The sequence below is a fragment of the Gekko japonicus genome, unplaced genomic scaffold (assembly GCF_001447785.1).
Source record: "Gekko japonicus isolate JY-2015 unplaced genomic scaffold, Gekko_japonicus_V1.1 scaffold442, whole genome shotgun sequence".
Lineage (NCBI taxonomy): Eukaryota > Metazoa > Chordata > Lepidosauria > Squamata > Gekkonidae > Gekko > Gekko japonicus.
In genome coordinates, this window is record NW_015174288.1 from 1,081,624 (window position 1) to 1,103,507 (window position 21,884).

The 21,884-nt window shown below is 46.9% G+C and overlaps 1 protein-coding gene across 1 annotated transcript in view; it reads right to left on the reverse strand.

The window, feature by feature from the left end:
- Window positions 1-6: 6 nt before the first annotated feature.
- Window positions 7-21,884, reverse strand: part of RHBDF2 (rhomboid 5 homolog 2 (Drosophila)) — a 49,333-nt gene continuing 27,455 nt past the window's right edge. The window contains exons 10-17 of the mRNA XM_015424000.1: window positions 21,221-21,382; window positions 20,406-20,515; window positions 19,978-20,041; window positions 18,812-18,906; window positions 17,394-17,469; window positions 15,403-15,503; window positions 14,423-14,576; window positions 7-826 (exon numbers count right to left, since the gene is read on the reverse strand). Coding sequence (XP_015279486.1) covers window positions 407-826; window positions 14,423-14,576; window positions 15,403-15,503; window positions 17,394-17,469; window positions 18,812-18,906; window positions 19,978-20,041; window positions 20,406-20,515; window positions 21,221-21,382 — 1,182 coding nt within the window. The 3' untranslated portion in view covers window positions 7-406. The remainder of the gene's footprint in view (window positions 827-14,422; window positions 14,577-15,402; window positions 15,504-17,393; window positions 17,470-18,811; window positions 18,907-19,977; window positions 20,042-20,405; window positions 20,516-21,220; window positions 21,383-21,884) is intronic.

Genomic DNA, 21,884 nt, shown 5'->3' on the forward strand with positions numbered 1-21,884 from the left:
CCAGTACCAAAAAAACTGCATCCTAACTGGGACTCAAGACATGACGGGGAATTCCCTGAGGGAAATGATCTCACTTCACCGCTAAACTTCCCAGAAGCAGCTACTCAATGCCCAGGAACTGCCATGCAAGAACATGAAGCACATATGTATTTCCTCATCTCCAGGAAGTTTACAAAAGTTGCAGTTCTTCCACTTCATTTTTTTTTTTGGGGGGGGGGATGCATCTCAGAAACAGAACCCTACTACATGAGTAAAACTCAGGGATAGGGGGATTCAATGGGGAAGCCAGAAACAGACATGCCTTGCTTTTCATTACCAAAGTGACTTATATCCACTCCTAGTTGCTCAAAATCCAGCAAGTTTATAATCTTCTCCCACAAGCTCACATAATAGCCTCCCAAAACCATCAGTGCAAGGTCTGGTCCAAATCATACTTTTCACAAAACTTGGTGGTGAAGGGCAGACAAGTGAGATACTCAGTCCAATGCCAATTAATGGGGTACACATACAGCCAGATCACAAGAGAAGCGAACAGACCAATGAAGACCAGCAGAGAGACTATGATCATGATCCTCTTGCGATACTTGTCCACGGTACCAAAGGTGATGTAGGGTAGAAATGCAAATGACAGCAAGAGGCCACTGAGGAACCCAAATATGTGTGCAATGTTGTCGATCCATGGCAAGAGGCCACACACAAAGAGGAAGAGGACAATTCCTGATAGGTTCAGGAAAGCTTTCCAGGGCTTCTCAAGGACCTGCCAGCTCTGGAAAAGTTCCACAAAAAGGCAGGCTAGCAAACCAAATTGGGATCCTGCTGGACCAACCTGAAACAAAGGAAAGGGAATAAAGTCAGTTATGGTTTAATCTATCCAAGATACCTTGCCACAACACCCCACCCGAGAAAAATTTATGGACCCTGCAAACCTCCTGCCAATCATGGTTCAGAATACTGATCTACATGGGCCAGTGGAATAATGCAGCCCCTTTCCAGTGCAGTGTGCCAGGGAGCTATAATTTAGAATAGCTCGAGAATTTAGTGATCCACTCTGAGCGGAATATAATTTGACAGAAATAAATAAATAAGGAGATATGTGCTCAAGTTTACTAAAGACCTCTCTGACTTGAAGGTGCTTCTCCAAGTCCCCTTTTACTTTATTTCCTTTATTTAGTCCTGGGTCTTCAACGCAGCAGCTATATTACTAGGAGAGTGCACTGTCGCTGGATTTCCTTCCTGTTCCACAAAATTCTGTGCTCACCATTAAGAAAAGAATGTTTTCACTACTTTGCCTAAATTTAATCACTTTGCATTTTTTATCCAGAGTCTGAGGTTTAATTTCATTATTTGGAATTCATCACCCTGGTTTCTGTGCATTACACTGATGGGATCTCAAGTGTGTAGAGAATCCCTCTTTGGAAACTTCTAAGCTTAAAAACATATTTGGTGCAAACTTTGCTCCCTCTATCCCCCCAAACTTTTTATCCTTGGGAAAAGCTCACTTCCCCTCTTTTCTCCCTTTCCTTATTTTAATCAAAAAAACAAGATATGGAAAGTTAGCTCACAACTATTGACTGAGAAAGTTCCCAAAGAGGTAATTGCTGTGGAGGTCTATGAAGAACTGAGTGGGAGACATGGCTGTACCCCCTGCAGGCATGTGTGGTCTTGTCTTTACTGCTGAAGGGAGCAGAGCTCATGCAAAAAAAAAAAAAAAGCTCTGGAAATTTCCAGAGGAGGACTCTGTGTGCATGCAAGAGCCCATCAATGTAACTGCATGGATGACCACTTGTAGAACACCAGTTACAGGTAAGCAACCTGTTCTTTATGAATCAGAAGCAGGAGATAGGCACCAGTCACTGCATGTTAGACCACTTACATTTGGAAACATACAATGTATCTCCTTTGCAAAATTTGGGATTCTTGAGAAACTGTGCTTTAATTTTCTCCTTAAAATACCTCAATATGGCACATGATATAGTACGGGATGGACTTTGAACCTGCCTCCAGCCATAACATGGCAAACATAACATGATTTTCGAGTGGTCATCTGTGCAGTCACACACATGGGTTCTGTGCCTGCGCTCGAATCCAACCCTGGAGAACTACAAGAGCTAGCCTCTGGCTTTTGGCACATTTTGTTCCCATGCTCTGGGGAACAGGCATTGACTGTGCATGCCTGGAGTGGAGAAGGAAATGTCCTCCCACTCAGTTTCTTCCAGCTGCCACTGACAAGTCCCAGCAAAAAGGAGTAAGCTTGTGGCTTCCGGTTTTGGCAACTTGAGGCTTGGACACGTCCCATCGAGCTCCTGATGAAGACGCGCCGAGTCGTGGCAGACAGGAGGGGTTCAGGCTGGATCCATCCCACACCCTGAGTCCTTGTAGGGGAGTCCCAGCCTGGGGTGCAGAGGAGAGCCTCTTCTGAGGCGATGGCTGAGGGATCGAGGCTCTCCCTACCCCGAGAGATCCTGCCGCCACAAAGCCATCTTGGCGACAAGAGCTGGCTGCCGGATGAGCGAACAAGTGATCTAGCATGACTTAAACGTGAAAAAACAGTGAGTTAAGAGATCCCCTATACAAGTGGCTAAATCTTTAAGTCCAACGGCTTTAACTCAAGAAATAAGCGGCGGGTGGGGGAGACCTGGGTATCCCCCTCCGAAACTGAACAGTTCTTGAATGATAAAGAAAAGAGAATAAACGAAACGAATCGTGTAAGACTGTAATTGAAACTGAAAAGTGCAAACTAATCCAAAGCGTATCTAAATCAGAGAACTTTGACTTCAAAAACTTTCTTCTTGTATAAACAATGTCTGGTCGAGGGAGAACAATGGCGCTGGAAAAGAAACCTCTCACAGGAAACACCATACCAACAACTCCCACCCAGACACAGGAAGCAGCTGCTGACTTTCCCAACATGCTGGCTATGGCACTGTGCCCCCTGCTGGAGCAGATAAGCTGGATGGAGTCCAAAAGCAACTGACACAGATGGATAAAAGAGCAGACAAAACTGACAGAGCCATTAAGAAAGTTGAAACAAAGATAAAAGATATTGAACAAAAATTGGAGGAAGTGGGAAAAGAGAGAGCTTCAGATAAGAGCCAACTGCTACAACTTCAAATGGAAAGATCAGTGTTTGTCTTACGCTTTCAAGGTATTCCTGAGGAAAAAGGAGAAAATTTGAAACTAATTTTAAGTGAAGCATTAGCACCAATGACAGAAATTAAACAATGCATTGCAAAATGATATAGATTTGGCTTATCGAACTTATCCAGATTTTATTAAGAAAAATAATATGCCTGGAGAAATATATGTGAAATTCTCTAAGAGATCCACCAGAGACAATGTTTTGAAAGCTACATCTGGAAAAGTCTTGAAGGTCAAAGACAAAGAAGTAAAAATCCTAAAGGACATTCCATTCGAGATCCGGAAGCGAAGGCGGCAATATAAGGATTTAACCTTCTTTCTCCACAACAACTCAATCGCCTATAGATGGATTTTTCCAGAGGGACCCCATCAGGGGACTTCAACTGTAGAAAATCGGACACTTCGCAGTGTCCTGAGCGACAAAGACATCTATCTTGGGGTGCCCGAAATTGCGGAAGATGGCTTGCAGATAGGTGAGATTTAACGACCACTTGTGTTCATCACAATCCCAGCCTCTTCAAGCTGACTGCATGGTGATGTGAAAATAGGCATCCTGCAGGTCGAGGGATGCCAACCAGGCACAGTTAGGAAGCAGGGGAAGGATCGCTTGAAGAGTAATCATCCAGAATTTTTTGTGGGGAACGTAGCAGTTGAGCTGCTGCAGCTCCATTATGGGGTGCTTACCCCCATCCCGTTTCGGGACAATGAAATACCAGAAGTAGAATCCCCTGTGTAGGTTCGAGGAAAATGCATGGAGAAGGAGAGCATGATTTTGAAGAGTATCTGGGATAGCCCTCATAAGGCACAGCATAAGAAGCCGGGGCATAGCGAAACTGCTGTCTGCTTCAGGATCAAGAACGGCTCCGAGAGAACCGACCCCAAGGTGATAGGCACAGCAGTTTGGCGGGCTGTGAAGGAGGTGTGTCCAAATGGGCGGGGTCGGCTTTCAGAAACTCCGATGGCAAGTAGCTGCAGACAGTGATCTGGATGAAATGTGCACCACTTGTGTGAGAGGAGCAGCCACAGTAGACAGAGTTGAAGACAGGGTCAGGGCAGGGGTGGAGTCCTGCAGGCCCACTGTTGACATCTCCGGAGGCTGCACAGGAGCGGAGACATTTGTTGGGACTGAAGTGGGTATCAGTACCAATCGGTCCTTTGACTTGTATGATTTCTTTGGTTTCGGCGCATCTGGGGATGAAACCAAGGGGCCCTTGGACTGTTTGTTGGTCTTACACTTTGTTGCCATTGAGGCCAAGGAGGCTGCCAACTTAGCTGAATCTCCTCTCTGAGCTGGGGGAGGCAGCGAGGTTCTGCAGCTCGAGGACCGGGACATCACTGAATGATGGGAGGTCTCAAGGAGGTGGCTCTTCAGTCTTGCAGCTCTATTTCTTCAGGCCTGTTTGGTAAAATTGCTGCAATGGGTGCAGGAATCAGGTTTGTGAGCCTCGCCCAGGCAAAAAAAGCACAGGGAATGTCCGTTGGTAGTTGGGATTTCCCCTTCGCAATTTTGACAATGTTTAAACCAAGTCTTCCCTTTCATGCACCACACCAAGGGCCCCAGGGGTGTGTGCGTGTGTGTGTGGAGAGACAGTTGACAACAAGAGACTCATAGAGAATCCCCCTCTTTTTTTTGAGGCGTTGCAGCAGGAGACAAAAGCAAAGATGAAGATGAGGAGAAAGAAGAAGAGGCCTATGAGGCAGTTCAGAAGAGTAGAATGCAGCGAGGTAGGTCTGATCAGCGCAGTGGTCGAGAAGAAACTGAATAGGAGGGCGTTTCCCTACTCGAGGCATGCACAGTCAATGCCTGCTCCCCAGAGCGTGGGAAGAAAATGTGCCAAAAACCAGAGGCTAGCTCTTGTAGTTCTCTGGTGGGCACAGAACCCATGTGTGGGACTGCACAGAGACCACAAAGAAGATTTAATCCTTACTGGACAGGAGAGCCTGGAAATTCAAGTGACAGATGCAGAAGCTTTATGGTGCCTGAACAACTTCACATGATGGCTTCTTCCCATTCAGGTAATGAATCACAAACCAAATTCAGTGCCAGCATATGGACTGAACAACAAGAGGACAAAACCGTAAGCTTTAATCAAGGGCTGTTTTCTGCTGTTTTGCCCACCACTGCAAAAGTACAAGCCCAGGGTCAGATTTAAAAAAATGAAAGAAGTGTGCGGCTGGCTGCCCAACTCAAGGGCAGTCAGCACACTTGTTAAATAGCCCCTATGCATGCCGCGACAAAGCTCTGGGAGCTCAGTGATATAAACACTGCCCACTTTGGATAACAGCAGCCCTTCTTTGATCCCCAGTGTGTGGGATTAAACATGATCAGGTCCTGCAGTTTTCTAGCATATGCTGCATGCACTCTTCTGTCTCCCACAGGGGTACACTTGTTCAAGCACCGGCAGAAACAAGCCTTTTAATCACTATATTCCAATCTGTCTGAGAAACAGGCTAAGCCTGGGGCAGTGTATTCTACCATTTCACACGGTAGCATCACTGTGATTAGGCACTGGACACAGAATTCAGCATCCTAAGGATCCAAGTTTTCATCAACAGACAATACACATTTCAGGTCCTCAAGATTATCAGCAATACATAAGCATGAAAGTGTGCAGAGAAGACTCAGAAAGTAGAAGTGGAACTCCAGGACCCTGCAAAGCGTCTTTCCTAGGATAAGAGCAAATAGGCACAGTGACTGGGTGATAGCCTTGCCAAGTCCCCCCGGGGGGGCGGGGAAACCCACGCCCCAGAGGCCCGTTCCCCGCCGCTGGCGGATCAGGCCCCGGGAGGAACCCCACCCCCAAAGCACCCGACGTGCACGTCACCCGAAAGTGACGCGACCACGCCGGGCACGCTGGGGGCGGGGCCACGGTCACCCAAGGGAAAACCATAGAGTTTTCCCTCGGATGACCGTGGCCCCGCCCCCAGCGTGCCCGGCATGGTCGCGTCACTTTCAGGTGACGTGGTTGCAGCGCGCAAAAAAAGAAACAAAAAAAAGCCATCGCCTTATTGCATCCATCTCACTGCAGATGACAAGGCCTGAAGTGGCATGCAAGGGCAAGTACTCCATGAAGGATAAGCAAGCCTGGATACTTGAAAGAAGCCTTCAGCGTCCCTCCTCCCAGTGCAAAGAAGCTGTTGCTGACAGTCCCTTCCCTTGTTTGGTCCAAGCATCAACAGTGACACAGGGCAGTTGTGTAGGCCTGCTCCAGGTATTCTTCCTGGTTTCCAGGACAGGGAAGGCTACAAAAGTCTGTGAGCCAAAAGAAAGGGACTCACTGGAAAGCATCCAGTGACTCAGCAGCAAAGCTGCAGGCTCCTCTCCCAGGGCTGTATTCTGAGAAACTGCTGATGGTTCCCCAGAGATTAGCTGGGTGATCTCCTTTTAGACCTCTCAGATTAGCCACCTGCCTGTTGTGTCAGTGGGGAAAGGGTGTGTGGGAACTCTCACGTGCAAGCCAATTGGGCACGTGCTGGCATGGCACATGGAGGCTGCAGGGCTGCTTTCCTGACAAGTATCTTTTTGCCCTACTTTTCCAATGACCTCAGAAAGAAGAGGTCACACCTCCACTAAGAGAGAAAAAGGATTACTGCTGCCATATTCTCAGCATCCACCTTATGGCAAGTGTTTCAGCCTGCCATATCATACCTTTCTTACACCAGGGGGAGGTGGGAAGAGTGAGAATATACAATTGTGTTAGCATTGAACTAATTACGAGACGGCTATCATAAGCAGTCGTTTGTTTTCTCCCCACCAGGAAGTTTAAGGCTCTGAGTTCTTAGAAGCCTAATGGCTTTTGGCCTAGAAGTCTCAGTCCACTGAGGAAAAAAATCAGTTGATCCTCTTTCCCTATCCCCCAAAGAAGTAGGGCACTTCCTTTTTTTTTTTTTTTTTTTTTAGCTGAAGCTAAGCCAGTGCCATACAGTAAATAAGCAGTGAGATGTCTTAAGCTCCCTCTGGGCATTTTATCTTCAGAGTTAGGGCTGCCAAGTGATTCTTTGCCGGAAGCGGGGCCCCCCGGCCGGCGTTGGGTGTGCGTGCACGCGCGTCACCTGGAAGTGACGCAGGCATGCTGCGGGCGGGGTTATGGCCATACAAGGGGAAACCATAGGGTTTTCCCTTGTACGGCTGTGGCCCCGCCCCCAGCGTGCCTGTGTCACTTCCGGGTGACGCGCACGCAGGGGCGGAGTTCCCCCCGGGGCCCGATTCCGCGGCAGTGGAAATTGGGCCTCCGAAGTGGGGGTTTACCCGCCCCCCGCCCCCCACTTGGCAGCCCTATTCAGAGTGGTAGTTATAGAGTCAGAAGAGGATCTAAGAGACCCAGGTTCAAAATCCCCATTCAATCATGAAGCTCATAAGGCAGCCTTGGGTCACCCACATTCACCTCCCAGTGTGGTTGAAAGGATAAAATGGGAGAATGAGGTACTCCTTGAAGAAAGGGTGAGGTCACAATGTACTAACTATGTATAAAAACAAGCATCCATCATCTCTGAAAGGTATATTAGGCTCGGAGAGAAAAAGATTTGACCAAGGCCACCTTCCTACAAAATTTCCTGAGTAATGTATTCTTGGGAGAAAGAACCAAAGTGTGTGTGTGGGGGGGGGGGAGACCTCAGTGAGAAACTAAAGAGGGTAGTGAGTAGGGATGGGCACAAACCAGGAAAACCCAGTCTCGAACCCAGCTGCTCTGCCAAACCGAACAGGTTCAGGAAGCTCAGGACATGCCCCCTCGCTCAAGCAAAATGAAGCCAGGCTCTGGAATGCAGCCTGACACACACACCCCCCAACACCCCAGAAGGATTTGGCCATGCCCCATAATCACCTTGCCAGCAGACAGATTGAAAGGCCATGTTGGCGCTGGCTGGGAGCCCCCCTGCTATGTTGAAAATGACCACTGGCCAGCAATGTGCATTGATGATGTGTTGCTGTGAAGACCCCAGGCCATCGCAGACTAGGACGCCACAGTGTCCTACACCTGAGGGTACTGTGGCTCATGCCACCCTAACAGATTACCCACATGTACCGCATGTTCTTGACAGTGGCCCAATAGCCTAGATCTCATAAGCACCCCATCTGTAAAAGATGCAGGTTGCTGGTGGCCCAGAGTCGCTACTTACACAAGGGGTGGTGGCTGAGAGTTGGGGCCCAAAGGGAGCAAAGAGACAAAAAGAGAAAGAAAAGGAAAGGGAAAAACTTCAGGACAAGTCCCTGGTGAAGATCTTGGCCATGCAGTCATGGCAATCACCTTGATGGGGGGGCAGTGAAAACAGTCAGACCCTGTGCCCTAGTATACTGCTACAACAACAACCAAAGCCCAGGTACAGGGAGAGAAAGGGATGGATGGTGGGCCCTGCAACCAGTCACCCTCCAAGCTGTGTGGGTGAAAGCAGATGGATGTGAGAGGGCCATGGGAAGGAAGACAATTTGCCCTGGGAACAAGGACTCAGTTGGTTTGCCTTGAGGATTTGGCCTGGCCTTGCACTGGACTCTCCTTGCTGATGGTGCAACTGGAAGGGGATGGCTAGTGTTGGAGGAACGGTCCCACTCCCTTCCCAAGCATAAGTTTTCTCTGGTCACAGCCCACTGCTTGGTGAAATTCGAGGTTGAATGGAATTGGGAACTTCCTTGCACCCGCCACAATGGTGTGATTGGCATCATCACACCCTGCAATCACCTTTCCAGTGGTGTCAATTGGAAGGAATGGATGTGTGGGCTGTGTAGCATGGGTGGAAAACGGCGCAATGAGAAGGATGACACTTTCCTCTGGAAGTTGGACTTGGCCCTTGCACTCACCTAGTCTGTGGGATGAGTGTGAAGGAGTGGCTAAAAGCCCTGGAATACATTATACAACACCCACGTGCCCCAGGGGGGTCGTGCGTGCCCTCTGTTCAGTCCCCTTACCAGCATGGAGATGGAGCCATGGGATGTGGGGAGGCCCTATTGGGCTCCCATTTGGAGGAGGAGGAGACATCAAATGAAGAAGCTAGCAATGCCTCTCTGCAACGTGCCGGGTCTAAACTGAGTGCATAATGGTCAACCACCCCAGAGCATCCCTCAATGACTGATGGCTCAAGTCAGGTCAGGTGCTGATAAGGGTGGGCATAGGCACCCCCCCCTTTTTTTACAGGATGGCTTGAAGCCCACCCATTGCGACAGTGAACACCCAAACCTGACTGCCGCTGGACCCTGGCCACCTTTGAGAGAAGAGATTGCGAGAATTGAGAGGGTAATACCAGCTCAAACCTGCTGCCAACAACCTGTGTGGCTCTGTAATGGAATCCATGATCAGAGTGAATAAGAAGATGTGTTCCTCGCATCAACCTACAGCGAAAACCCCAAGGCAGGACCCACATGAACCATCCCTTTCAAAAACCTTGCCAGTGGAATGAGTAAGATGGGATGGCTCTTGAACAAAGGAAAGCCCCCCCCCCCAGTTCCCTGCCTGCTGTGTCATGTCCCCCACCCATGCTCCAACTTGCAATCGGTGTAAGAGGGATGGATGTGGTCATCTGTGTCTGTGGTGGAACCCAGGACTCATAGTCAGGAAGGAATTGTCCTGTGCCAGCAGACTGCAGTCACCTTGCCAGCAGGGAAAGTGTGAGAGAGTCATGCACGCAAGCAAGGAGGACAGAAGAATGACCGAACAGAAGTTTAACATGACTGACTGGCCAGGGTCATTGCTGGTGGTGGTCACTCAGCATCAGACCCCTTGCCACACCCCGGAGGAAGAACAATCTGCAGTCTCACCTTGACACTGCAGAGGCTGCCAACTAAGCAGTGACCCGCTTCACACTCAAATGCCCTGGATACATGATAGGTTGCCCTGCAGTTACCTTCCCAGTGGAGCAGGAACAAATGAGAATGTTGTGGAGTTAAGGACCAGTTGGCAAAAGGAAGAGACCCCCTAAGACCACACAGCTGGGAATGGCCATGCCCTTAACTCACCTTCCCAACAGGCTGAATGAAGGGGGCCCATTTGTCCAACACTGTGTCACATAGTGGCCAAAAATACCAGGTGCCATCAGGAGGTCCATCAGTGGGGCTAGGACACTAGAAGCCCTCCCACTGTTCAAAGCTATAATATCCTTTTTAAGGTGTGGTGACCAGAATTGCACACAGTATTCCAGATGAGGTCGCACCATTGATTTATATAGCGGCATTATGATATTGGCTGATCTGTTTACAATACCCTTCCTAATAATCCCCAGCATAGCATTGGCCTTCTTTATTGCAGTCACACACTGTCTCGACATTTTCAGTGAGTTATCTACTACAACTCCAAGATCTCTCTCTTGATCTGTCTCTGCCAGTTCAGACCCCATCAACGTGTATTTATAGTTAGGATTTTTGGCTCCAATGTGCATCACCTTGCACTTGGCCACATTGAACCCCATTTGCCATGTTGACGCCCACTCGCCCAACTTTGACAGATCCCTTTGGAGTGCCTCACAATCCTCACTGGTTTTCACCACCCTGAACAACTTCGTATCATCCGCAAATTTAGCCACTTCACTGCTTACTCCCAACTCCAAATCATTAATGAACAAGTTAAAAAGCAGTGGACCAAGTACTGATCCCTGTGGTACCCCACTGCTTACACCCCTCCACTGGGAGAACTGCCCATTTATACTCACTCTCTGTTTTCTATTAATTAGCCAGTTTTTGATCCATAAAAGGACTTGTCCTTTTATCCCATGATTTTTGAGCTTGCTTAGGAGCCTTTGATGAGGAACTTTATCAAAAGCTTTCTGGAAGTCAAGGTAAACAATATCTATTGGATCCCCCTTGTCCACATGTTTGTTCACCCCCTCAAAGAACATTAACAGGTTAGTGAGACAAGATCTTCCCTTACAGAACCCATGTTGAGTCTGCCTCAATAGGTTTTGTTCATCTATGTGCCTACTAATTCTTTCCTTAATAATGGTTTCCACCAATTTACCCGGTATCGACGTCAGACTGACTGGCCTGTAATTTCCCGGATCTCCTCTGGAACCCTTTTTAAAGATGGGAGTGACATTAGCTACCTTCCAGTCCTCAGGAATGGAGGCTGATTTTAAGGAGAGATTACATATTTTTGTCAGGAGATCCACAAGTTCACAATTGAGTTCTTTCAGAACTCTTGGATGTATGCCATCTGGGCCTGGTGATTTATCAGTTTTTAAGTTGTTTATCAGTTTTAGGACCTCCTCTCTCGTCACCTCAATCTGACTCAGGTCTTTCAACACCCCTCCCGAACTCAGCGGCTCTGGAGTGGGCAAGCACCTCTCATCTTCCACAGTGAAGACGGAGGCAAAAAATGCATTTAGCTTCTCAGCCTTTTCCCTATCATCCTTCAGTACTCCTTTTACCCCTTGGTCATCCAAGGGCCCCACTGCCTCCCTGGCTGGTTTCCTGCTTCTAATGTATTTGAAGAAAGTTTTATTGTTGGTTTTTATGTTTTTTGCTATATGCTCCTCATATTTCCTTTTTGCCTGCCTGACCACAGACTTGCATTTTATTTGCCATAGTCTGTGTTCCATTTTATGGTGGGAGGGGTCGTCTATAGGAGGACGGGACAGAGATGCCGAAGGTCTCGACTTGTGTGGGGATCTCGACCTGTGAACGGAGTGGGTCGAGTAACGATCCCAATCAGAATAGCCCACTGGAGTCAACCACGGCATGGATGGTGGATAAGCCCCGTAGAGATACCTCAGCTGTCTTTGATCCCATGACATTGGCGGTGGGGGAGGTAGGAAGACTCTGGGGGAGCGGCTTCTGGACCGTGGACGTCTGGGAGACAAGGCAGTGGCTTGACTGTGAGACATGTCCCTGTAATGTCAGCTGTCGATATTGACGGATTGAGTATGCAGGCGTGGATGGTGACGCTGCGTATCACATGAAGTATATCGGTGCAGACGTGGATTGATGTCGGGAGCTTCCGATACTGTCGATGTCGATGACGGAGAAGGAGAATGCTCTGCATCCATCTGATGACTTAGGAGCTCTACCGTTTCGATGTCAGAGTAAGGACGCTCTGTTTGGTGGACAGGGGAGTCCAAGACATGGATGGCCAGTATTGGTGAAGGGACTTGGGCCTCCGATATCAATACTGCCGGTGGAGTGGGAGGCACTATAGGGGCATCACCCAGTGCAGGCACCGCTTCCTTCCCTTTCTTCGCCGTCTTAAGGGACTTGGAGGTGCCCTTCTTCGCGGACTTATGCTCCGTACTTGCCTTAGCCTTCTTTTTAATTGGTGTGGAGGCGGACGATCGTGTCTTCGATGTCAATGGTTTCGGTGTCAGGCGGTTGACATCGGAAGTAGGTCTCGATGCTGGAGCTGTCGATGTAGATGGTCTCTCCTCCATCGTTGAAGCAGGAGCAAGGGCCGATTCAAGCAGTGCCACTTTAAGGCGCGCAGCATGGTTCTTTCTCATTTGGTTAGAGAAACGAGCGCAGTGATGACAGGACCTTGGCTTGTGAGACTCTCCCAGGCAAAAAATGCAGAGGGTATGACAGTCGGGAGGAGCAAGTTCGCTACTACAACGTTTGCACCTATTGAAAAATCCCCACTTCTTCTCCATAAGAAGAGAAGTGGAGGTAACGGTTGGGGGGGTGGGGGGGTGGCCCAAAGGCTTGAGGTAAATTCCCCTCAGAAAAAATAAAGGTTTTTTTATTTACAGTTTTTTTAGAAGAACAAATCACTAAAAAAGATGAAATAAAGAACGGAAATAATTCCTAAGAGCTGTGAGGGAAAAGCAAACAGCGAACCGATCAGACCGACGAAGAAAGTGGTCTTTCCAACGCGCCGGTAAGAAAGGAACTGGTGGGATGTCCGTGCCCACCCCTCTGGGCATGCACGGTGGGGTTCCTGCACATGCCCGAGGGACTGGGTGCGGAAATCCGTTAAGCCAGCTTGCTACAGCACCGATCGATCCAGCGTGTGCGCACTAGATCCCATGGGTGTGAAGCACAGAGACCACGTCGAAGATCTGTTCTTTTTCAAGAACAGCTCTGACAGAACTATGGCTTGCAAAAACAACAGTGCAGCATACAGTAATAAGTACCAAAGAATAACAAAACCTTTAAAAACCTTTAAAAAAAAGCTGAATTCTCTTTTACAGAACAATAGAAAAGCATTATCTTATGAGATGGAATGAGACTCTCAGCAGTTGGTAAGATCCAATGTGACTCTAGTTTTGAGACTCTATGTAACAGTGATAAGAATGAAATGATGTAAATGGGTTTTTTTTGTAAAATTGTGTTTACTCTTTATGAAATATTGTTAAAATAAGTGTTACTGCATTTTTTTTACTTTTTACAGTTCTTTCTTCCTGAGGAAGGACCAGAGGTCTGAAACACTGGAAAAATTACTTAGGAGAAGTTTTGGACTTTTTGTATATTTATCTTGTATATTAATTTTTTGGCTGCTGCATTTTCCTATGATGGATTTTATGGAAAGATTTACCTCAGACAATAGATGCATTTCACTTTAAATGAAGTCTCTGTGAATATTCTGCGGGAAATTCATCTCACAGTTGTTTTTTGAGGGTTTTTGAGAACTATGGCTTGCCGAAGGTCATCCAGCAGCTGCAAGTGGAGGAGTGGGGAATCAAACCCGGTTCTCCCAGATTAGAGTCCACGCACTTAACCACTAAACCAAACTGGCTCTCAAATACACTTCTTAATCCTCTATGATTGGCTGATAAACAGTAAGTGTAATTTTTTCCTGCTGCTAATAAGTCCACTTACATGTTATATCATACTTGAAGAGCTGACTCTTGTCTTTTATAGACAATTTATTACAACTGTTCAAGGGCATTCTGCAACAAGACAGTAACAGAAACAATTCTGAAGACGATATCGAAACAGTGTCTTAAGTAGCCGGCAGACGGTTAATTGCTATATTTTTCCTTTTGTATTATGCATTGAAATTTAAAAAAAATTTCAATGGTCATACATTACTGTATTTTGCACTGTATATAGGTCTTGGCCATTGTCACTGGTCTCTGCCACGGCTCTCTGTGCACCAAATATTTTGGAACCTGGAAATCTTGTGCTGAAATTAAAATGACGCACACTTTGCTAATGATATTTCTATATGCCGTTGTCCTCAAAAGTGGATACATAAAGTGCTTGTGATGACTGCTCAGTTACCAAACCCCTTTCCCCTTAACGCTTATTGGCACCTTTGAATGCTGGGCTACAGAGCCTACTCAACTCTGAATACAACAGGAGCATTTTCAGTTTTTTGTCATACACAATAGAATGTAATTCACCTCCATCCACATGTGCACATGCCCTTACCTCTGCCCTGTATGGAAGGAAGATGGCACTCGCCAAATTGCCTGTGATGCCACTAAGGATGAAAATAATAGTGATTCTATGCCAGCCTGCCAGCTTCTCCAAATCCCTGAGAACTGTCATCTGAAAAATCACTGAAACCAGGCAGTGGATAATTCTGCAAGACAAAGAAACACATGCTGCACATATAACCAAGTGGCCTACTGCTTCAAACAGCATCCCTCATCCACATTCAAACCAGGCTGGGTGAATTCATAGTGATAAAACTCATTAACACCAGGTGCCCCTTTGAGATATATCAATGGATCTGCAAAGGTAACTTTTACACGACCTTTCCTCCAAGGTACTTAGGGAAGCATACATGATTCTCCCCTCCTTTATTTAAACTAACAAATCTGTCAGGTAGGTTAAAGTAAGAGAGGGACTGACCTAAGGTCACGCAGTGGGCTTTGTGCTTATACAGATCTGAGCCAAGGTCTCTGCATGTATAGCCTGCTAACCACTACACAACACTGGCTCTCAAGTGAAACGTTAAGAAGACCCTCAATCTGTCAGGCATCCACTGGCAGGACCCAAACTCTAAGCCAGTTTCCAGGGAAGAAACTGAAAACTTCTCACAGGCTAAAGCCAAGATTATGACTCCACTATCGTCATCAGTTGAACTCCTTTCCAGCCGAATTTATCAGACAGGATGCACGCACAGGCAAACAAGCTAACTAGATGGACATCTAGGAACTGGGGGCATAACAGAGAGCTGAACAAACAACCCTGGTGGGCTTACAGCAGCCACAGCACATGAGACTCCCCAAAGCAAAGACTGCTTGGATTTTCCTGGTAGACTTTCTACATCATTCCTACGACCATTCAGGCTGCAGCTGATCACCAAGAGGCCATGCTCACACCAGTAAGACTGAGGGCTCCCTCCTGCACAAGAAGGAGTGTGCACCTCCATGGCATTGTCTTCTCGCACTCTTCTCACTTACCCTGCATGAAGGAACAAGGACAGCCAGAGTCTGTAGAACTGATCAGGAACCTCTGGGTTCAGGAATGGCAGCAGGCCACACACTTTATCCATGCAGTGAACCTGGGAAGGGGAAATAAAGTATATTTATATTCAAGCATAAAGGAAGCCAGAAAGCTTTGGGGAGGCGGAGAACCCAAGTTCATTCTACTTTAGTGAAAGCAATGCTCATTAACACTATTGAATCACTTTTGATAGCTGATGAGCCTCTCCCAACTATACGCTCAGAGCAATGGAGACTGTCACTCACCACAGGGTCGCTCATCTAAGTGCTTTTCCCTTAAACAATTTCTGTAGTGGAGGTTAGAACTGGAAGGTAGGTGACAAGGGTTTAAATGTATAATTTCCCCATCCCTCGTAACCCTCTCCCAAGCAGGCTGGGGAGCTAGTATTCTTGTCCACCATCTCATATACTATATGTGAGGTGTTTTTATTTATTGGCAATTGCTGGGTTATTTTTAACTTAGTTTCAAATTGAGCTCTGTTATTACTTTGTTGTATATTATTGTAAGCTGCTCTGAGCCCGTTTCCAGGGAAGGGCAGCCTAGTAAATCTATCTATCTATCTATCTATCTATCTATCTATCTATCTATCTATCTATCTATCTATCTATCTATCTATCTATCTATCCACCTACCTACCTACCTACCTACCTACCTATCTAAAAGGCATTTGCCTGGATGCAAAAAGCAGCAGCTGTTTTCTGGTTGATGCAACTTTGAACATATGAGGCCAGCATGGTATAGTGCTTTATGGAGTCAGCCTGGGACTGTGGAGACACAGGATCAAATCTCCAACCAACCACGAAGCTTGCTGGGTGACACTGGGCCAGTCACTCATTCTCAGTCTAACCTGTTAGTAGGTGTGAGATTAAAATGGAGGAAAGGAGAGCAATGTACCATCAGGAGCATTAGAGGAACTTCAGGGGAGGAAGAAATACATGGTGGGGCCAAAATGTTACAAGCTGGCCTTGGATAGTGAACCCAACATGAATAACTTTAGGGGCTCTCCAGAATGCTATCCATTGTTGTTATTACTTTGTTGTATATTATTGTAAGCTGCTCTGAGCCCGTTTCCAGGGAAGGGCAGCCTAGTAAATCTATCTATCTATCTATCTATCTATCTATCTATCTATCTATCTATCTATCCACCTACCTACCTACCTACCTACCTACCTATCTAAAAGGCATTTGCCTGGATGCAAAAAGCAGCAGCTGTTTTCTGGTTGATGCAACTTTGAACATATGAGGCCAGCATGGTATAGTGCTTTATGGAGTCAGCCTGGGACTGTGGAGACACAGGATCAAATCTCCAACCAACCACGAAGCTTGCTGGGTGACACTGGGCCAGTCACTCATTCTCAGTCTAACCTGTTAGTAGGTGTGAGATTAAAATGGAGGAAAGGAGAGCAATGTACCATCAGGAGCATTAGAGGAACTTCAGGGGAGGAAGAAATACATGGTGGGGCCAAAATGTTACAAGCTGGCCTTGGATAGTGAACCCAACATGAATAACTTTAGGGGCTCTCCAGAATGCTATCCATTGTTCCTTTTCACCTCACCTGCTTCCAGAAGCAGAAGAGGGAAGCTATGAGAAAAACAATACCGGGGGGTGGGGGGAAGGCTGCAGGGCAGTTGGTTCGTTGCCGTGTGAAACAGGATGCTGAGATACATGGACCACTGGTCTGATCCAGCAGGTGTCTTCTTATGTTCTTATTATATATACCTATACAATTCTAGTCTCCTGCCTACACCAAGAAGTGTGTATAAAACTCAATAACTTGAACCTGATCCCCTTTCTAGTAATTACCACTGTCATTTTTAGACAGCGAAGCCAGGGGATGTGTTTAGTCCCGAGCACTTCCCTGGTGTTACATAGACAGACTTGCCAAAGTACAAACATGGGGCAAACCATACCGATTTTCCTGCTCACACTTCCTAATGCATCACTTGCCTGTGAACAGAGAGTTGCTTCTTCATGGAAGTAGCCATGCATGAATTCACAGTATTCTCGAGTACTGATCTCACAGCTGGGGGTGGGGTGGAGAACAGAGAGAGACATGCAAGTCACATCAGTTAACCATTCAATCCCTTCACTACCAAGCCTCCTCTCCTCAGAAAATACTAGGTTTGTAAACCAGATCAGCCTTTGAGGTTACATTACTTAGATCTTGCACATCCGCACAGTACTATGAGGTCACTGGTGAATAAGAGGTCCTCAGACCGCATTTCCACCCCTACCCTCATGCTGAGTCCCTGAGCCAGTTTGGTGTGGTGGTTAGGAGCACGGAATCTAATCTGGGAGACCTGGGTTTGATTCCCCACTCCTCCACATGCAGCTGATGGTGTGACCTTGGGTCAGTCACAAGTTCCCTCAGAGCTGTTTTCTCACAAGCTGTTCTCTCAGAGCTCTCTCAGCCCCACCTACCTCATGGGGTGTCTGTTGTGGGGAGGGGAAGGGAAAGGAGATTGTAAGCGGCTCTGAGATTCCTTTGGGTAGTGAAGGGCGGGGTATAAATCCAATCTCTTCTTCTTGGGCAATACACTACTGGGGGACTGATTGGTGCATTCTTTCCAAAAAGGGAATAAAGGAGGTGCACAGAAGGGGAGGCCTTTGAACTTAGCTTCAGAAGCAGAAAAGCCTTATACCTACATGCACCACTTGTTCATGATCACTACAGATCTCTAGCTCAGCATGGAAAGGTCTATTTTTGGCACAGAAATTGGGTTGTGAATGAGTTACAGTGAGAGAACAAGTCACTTTTCCACCTCCAGAGAAAGTTCTAACAACACAGCAGTGACAAATCAGCACAGGGTCAAACTACACACCTGCTAGCTTTTGGAAACTTCAAGACAGATTGTGGTTTCAGCCCTGGTCTTCAAACATGTATCCCCTCTCATTTGTTAATAATTCAGACGGCTGCACTGCATATTACCATGCTTTAAAGATTATCAGTAAACTGAAATATTAATCTCAATCTAGGCACCTCCTGTGTAGGTTACAGACAAGAAAGTCAACAGCAAGCTATTAAGAAACTTTACTAAAACTGAGCTTCTAGAAAGCCCATGTCATCTGAAGTCTTGGTATCTTGCTGCTCAGGTTTATCAAAGTCTTAGTTACTTTGGCTAATGTGTTACAAAGCCTGAAGGGGTGATGAGCTGTACGTCTTGTGTTTAATTGCACTACATGTAGATGACCTTTACCCAACACTAACTTTGCTTAGTAAACTGATTGGAACAAAGGTCAAACAACAGACAAACAAAACCTAGGAGCACCAAGATGGAATTTAACACTGCACTTCCTTAGCTCTGCAACTGCTGGCAGTATCTTGCTAGCAGCTTTGGGAGATGCTTCCACAATCACATGCCTACCTGCCTTTGGTCCCAATACAGCATGGCCTTCCTTTAATGTCACAGTCCATATGCAAAAATCCAGTATGATTATTCTTGACCTGATATGTACATATCTGTGAAAGACACACACTGCACAATTAGAGAAGAGGCTTTGAGCAGATGCTTGGGAAACCCATCCTAACCATTCTTGTTCATTTTGCCTCTTTACCTTTACTAATTACTGTGATGACATACTAGGCAACTGAGATTCTACTACCAACATCAGGCTATCCTGCATCCTTGACACACTACTTGTAGGTACAGGGATCCTATAGCCCCTAACCAGAGGTCATTTCGGGGGGGAACGCGGGGGAATGCAGTTCCCCCGGGTGAGGTGCAGGGGGGTGGGGCACATGACGAAGCCCCGCCCCCTGCTTCCGGCCGCCCCGCTTCCGGCCCTCATTCAGCCAGGAGGAGGCAGGAGAAGAGGGAGGGTAAGTTGCTTCCTCCCCGCCTCTCCCTACCCCTGCCTGCCTGGGGCCAGGGAGGGCCTTGGTGGGGCTTCCTCACACTCCCGCTGGCCTTGCAGGTCCACCGCTGGGCCCCTGGTGTCAGGGGGTGTGGCATATGCTAATGAGTTATGCTAATGAGTTCCCCTAGCTCTTTTTCTATGAAATGACCCCTGCCCCTAACTGTACCCTCCCAGCTGGATCACTGTGCTCTTAAGTACAAGTGCATTAAGGCTCAGTTTGCTGTAAGGCCTGGAGAAAGGCGCAGGTAAAGTGTTTCCTATGTATGTGTGCATGCTTGTACATCTAGACTTCCTACACTTCCCTGTTCTCACTACACAGCCTCCTCCTCTTCCTTATTCACCTACATTTGGTGGTCTCTGGAATTAAGCAATGAATTTCAGCGCTCAAACCCACCAAGGTTTTACTCCACCTACCCAGTAACAAACCAACACCTTCCCTCCTCAAGTGTGATTGGTTGGTATACCTGAGAGGAGCATACCCATGACTGTGCAAAGGAACAGTACATTAAGACGTTTGCATTGTGTGAGATAGCTAGGCAGTGACAATACACCAGACACATTCTCTCCTCCCTGCAAAACGTCAAAAAAATCATCCATTTGTGTGCTTGCATGGTAGGAGGCACTCAGCAAAATAAAGTAAAAGCCAAAAATTAAGGGAGAAAGGAATCTTTACCGGCCACTTGGTGATGTCATCAGGCCATATGTGAGGTCTATTTGAAGCTGGTTCCTCACAAGTCCTGTTGGGATACAACCAATCAGCAATGAGTGCTTAGAACAGTCATAGTGCCCAGCTCTGTTAAAAGAAACCCACACTTTCTAATTTTATCTATACATTTTTAATTTTGCCACTCCCCCCAAAAGCTCAGGATGATCTTCTTCCCCATTTTTATCCTCATAGCATCATCCCCACAAGGTAGATTAGGTTGAGTATATGACTGGATCATGGTCACTCAGTGAGTTTCATGACTGAATGGAGATTTGAACCCAGGTCTCTCTGCTTCTAGTTCAACATTCTAACCACTACACTATGGAGTCTTTTTGGACAGATCTCCCCTTTGTGGAAGGAGAGAGGCATGCACATGCGTAGAAGTGCAGAACTACCTGGGATCCTGATGGCACACTGCTCCCGATGACCTTTTCAGACTGGAATTGCTGGGGTCGACATCCGGTGGGTTATGATCCGGCCACTTTACAAAAGTGGCTAAGGTTTCCTATTGGGATGAGAGGAAAAACTGATTTAAAAATTAGGGGGAAAGTTGAAAAGGAGCTCAACCCCAATGGAGGCCCGTTCATTCAGAATTCTTATTTGGGGTACATAGAAACTGAGGTCAGTACTATAAATTGTGTTGCCTTCAAAGGCCCCAACTAGGTATAGCAGTTCATAGAAACAAAAAAAAAGGAATTTTTATCCAAAAGGGTGTTTGTGGACATTCTATTAATGTAATCAGTTCTATAAGTTTTTATAAGTTACAAATTATCAGAATTTTGTTTGAATAATGACCTGATATTTTATACATTTAAGATGTGAACTGGTCAAACAAAATAACAATTTAACTGATAAAATTAAACTAAGCAACAACACTCCCATAGGTGCCATTATGAAAAGCAGTTCTTTGGATGCCGCAGAAGCATGGTCCCACCGCTTCAATATAGCAAAAAAAGCCTCACATTTTAATTACAGTTCTCCATCTTTCCAATATTTTTGAGCCTGGCCTCCAATGATTATATGATCTCAAAGGAACAACTATCTTGCCATGCTTTTTTATTATAACAACAAAAGTTAAACACAGATGAACCAAGATAGAAGCCGTATCTAAAATTCTATTGAAACAGGAATGGAAATAAAAAGCTCCTTTTCCTTCAAAGGAGTGAAGTTTCACCCAGACAGACCCCGCCTTTCTGGCTGGCATGCTCACCGAGCAGTCTTGTCGCAGAGTCTGAACGCAGCCGGAGTTATCATTCTGGACACAGCAGCCTGACTTGTGCTCTTGGTCCCTCTCCTTCTGAATTAGCTTCTCAATCTGTAGGTCCTTCCTTAGGCAGGGGGAGAACTTAGCTCCTAGGTGGATCAAGTCAATCTGAAATGCAAAGTAGGGAGGGAGGGATGCTCAGTGGAAAAGGGGGATTTGCTAATTTAATTTCTCTTTGCTTTACTTTCAGTGAATGGTAACTGCCACCTGGGAAAGCTCTTAGGGATGTCCAGGGCAATTTTGGGGCAGGAACACACAGGAATGGAGTTCTGGCTGGCTTCAGAGTTGGCCACACCCATTACAGCCAAAACCTCTACATGTGTGGCTACAGAGGGAAGGCCTGGAGAGCGACCCCCCCAGTGACTCTGAGGCGGGCGGGCCAGGGCCCTGGAAGGATCGAGGAAGCATTTAAATGCCTCCTTGTGCCTTCCCCGGCCTGTCCAAGGGCCAGGTTGCCCGGGTGCCCTGCAGCCACGAGGTGCCCGGGCAAGCCAAGGGAAGGCAGTTTAAACTGCTTTCCCTTCCCTTCAAGAGGGGGCTTGCCTGGGCTCCCCGCAGCCACGGGGCGCCCAGGCAAGCCAAGGGAAGGCATGGGGGTGTGGCCTGATAT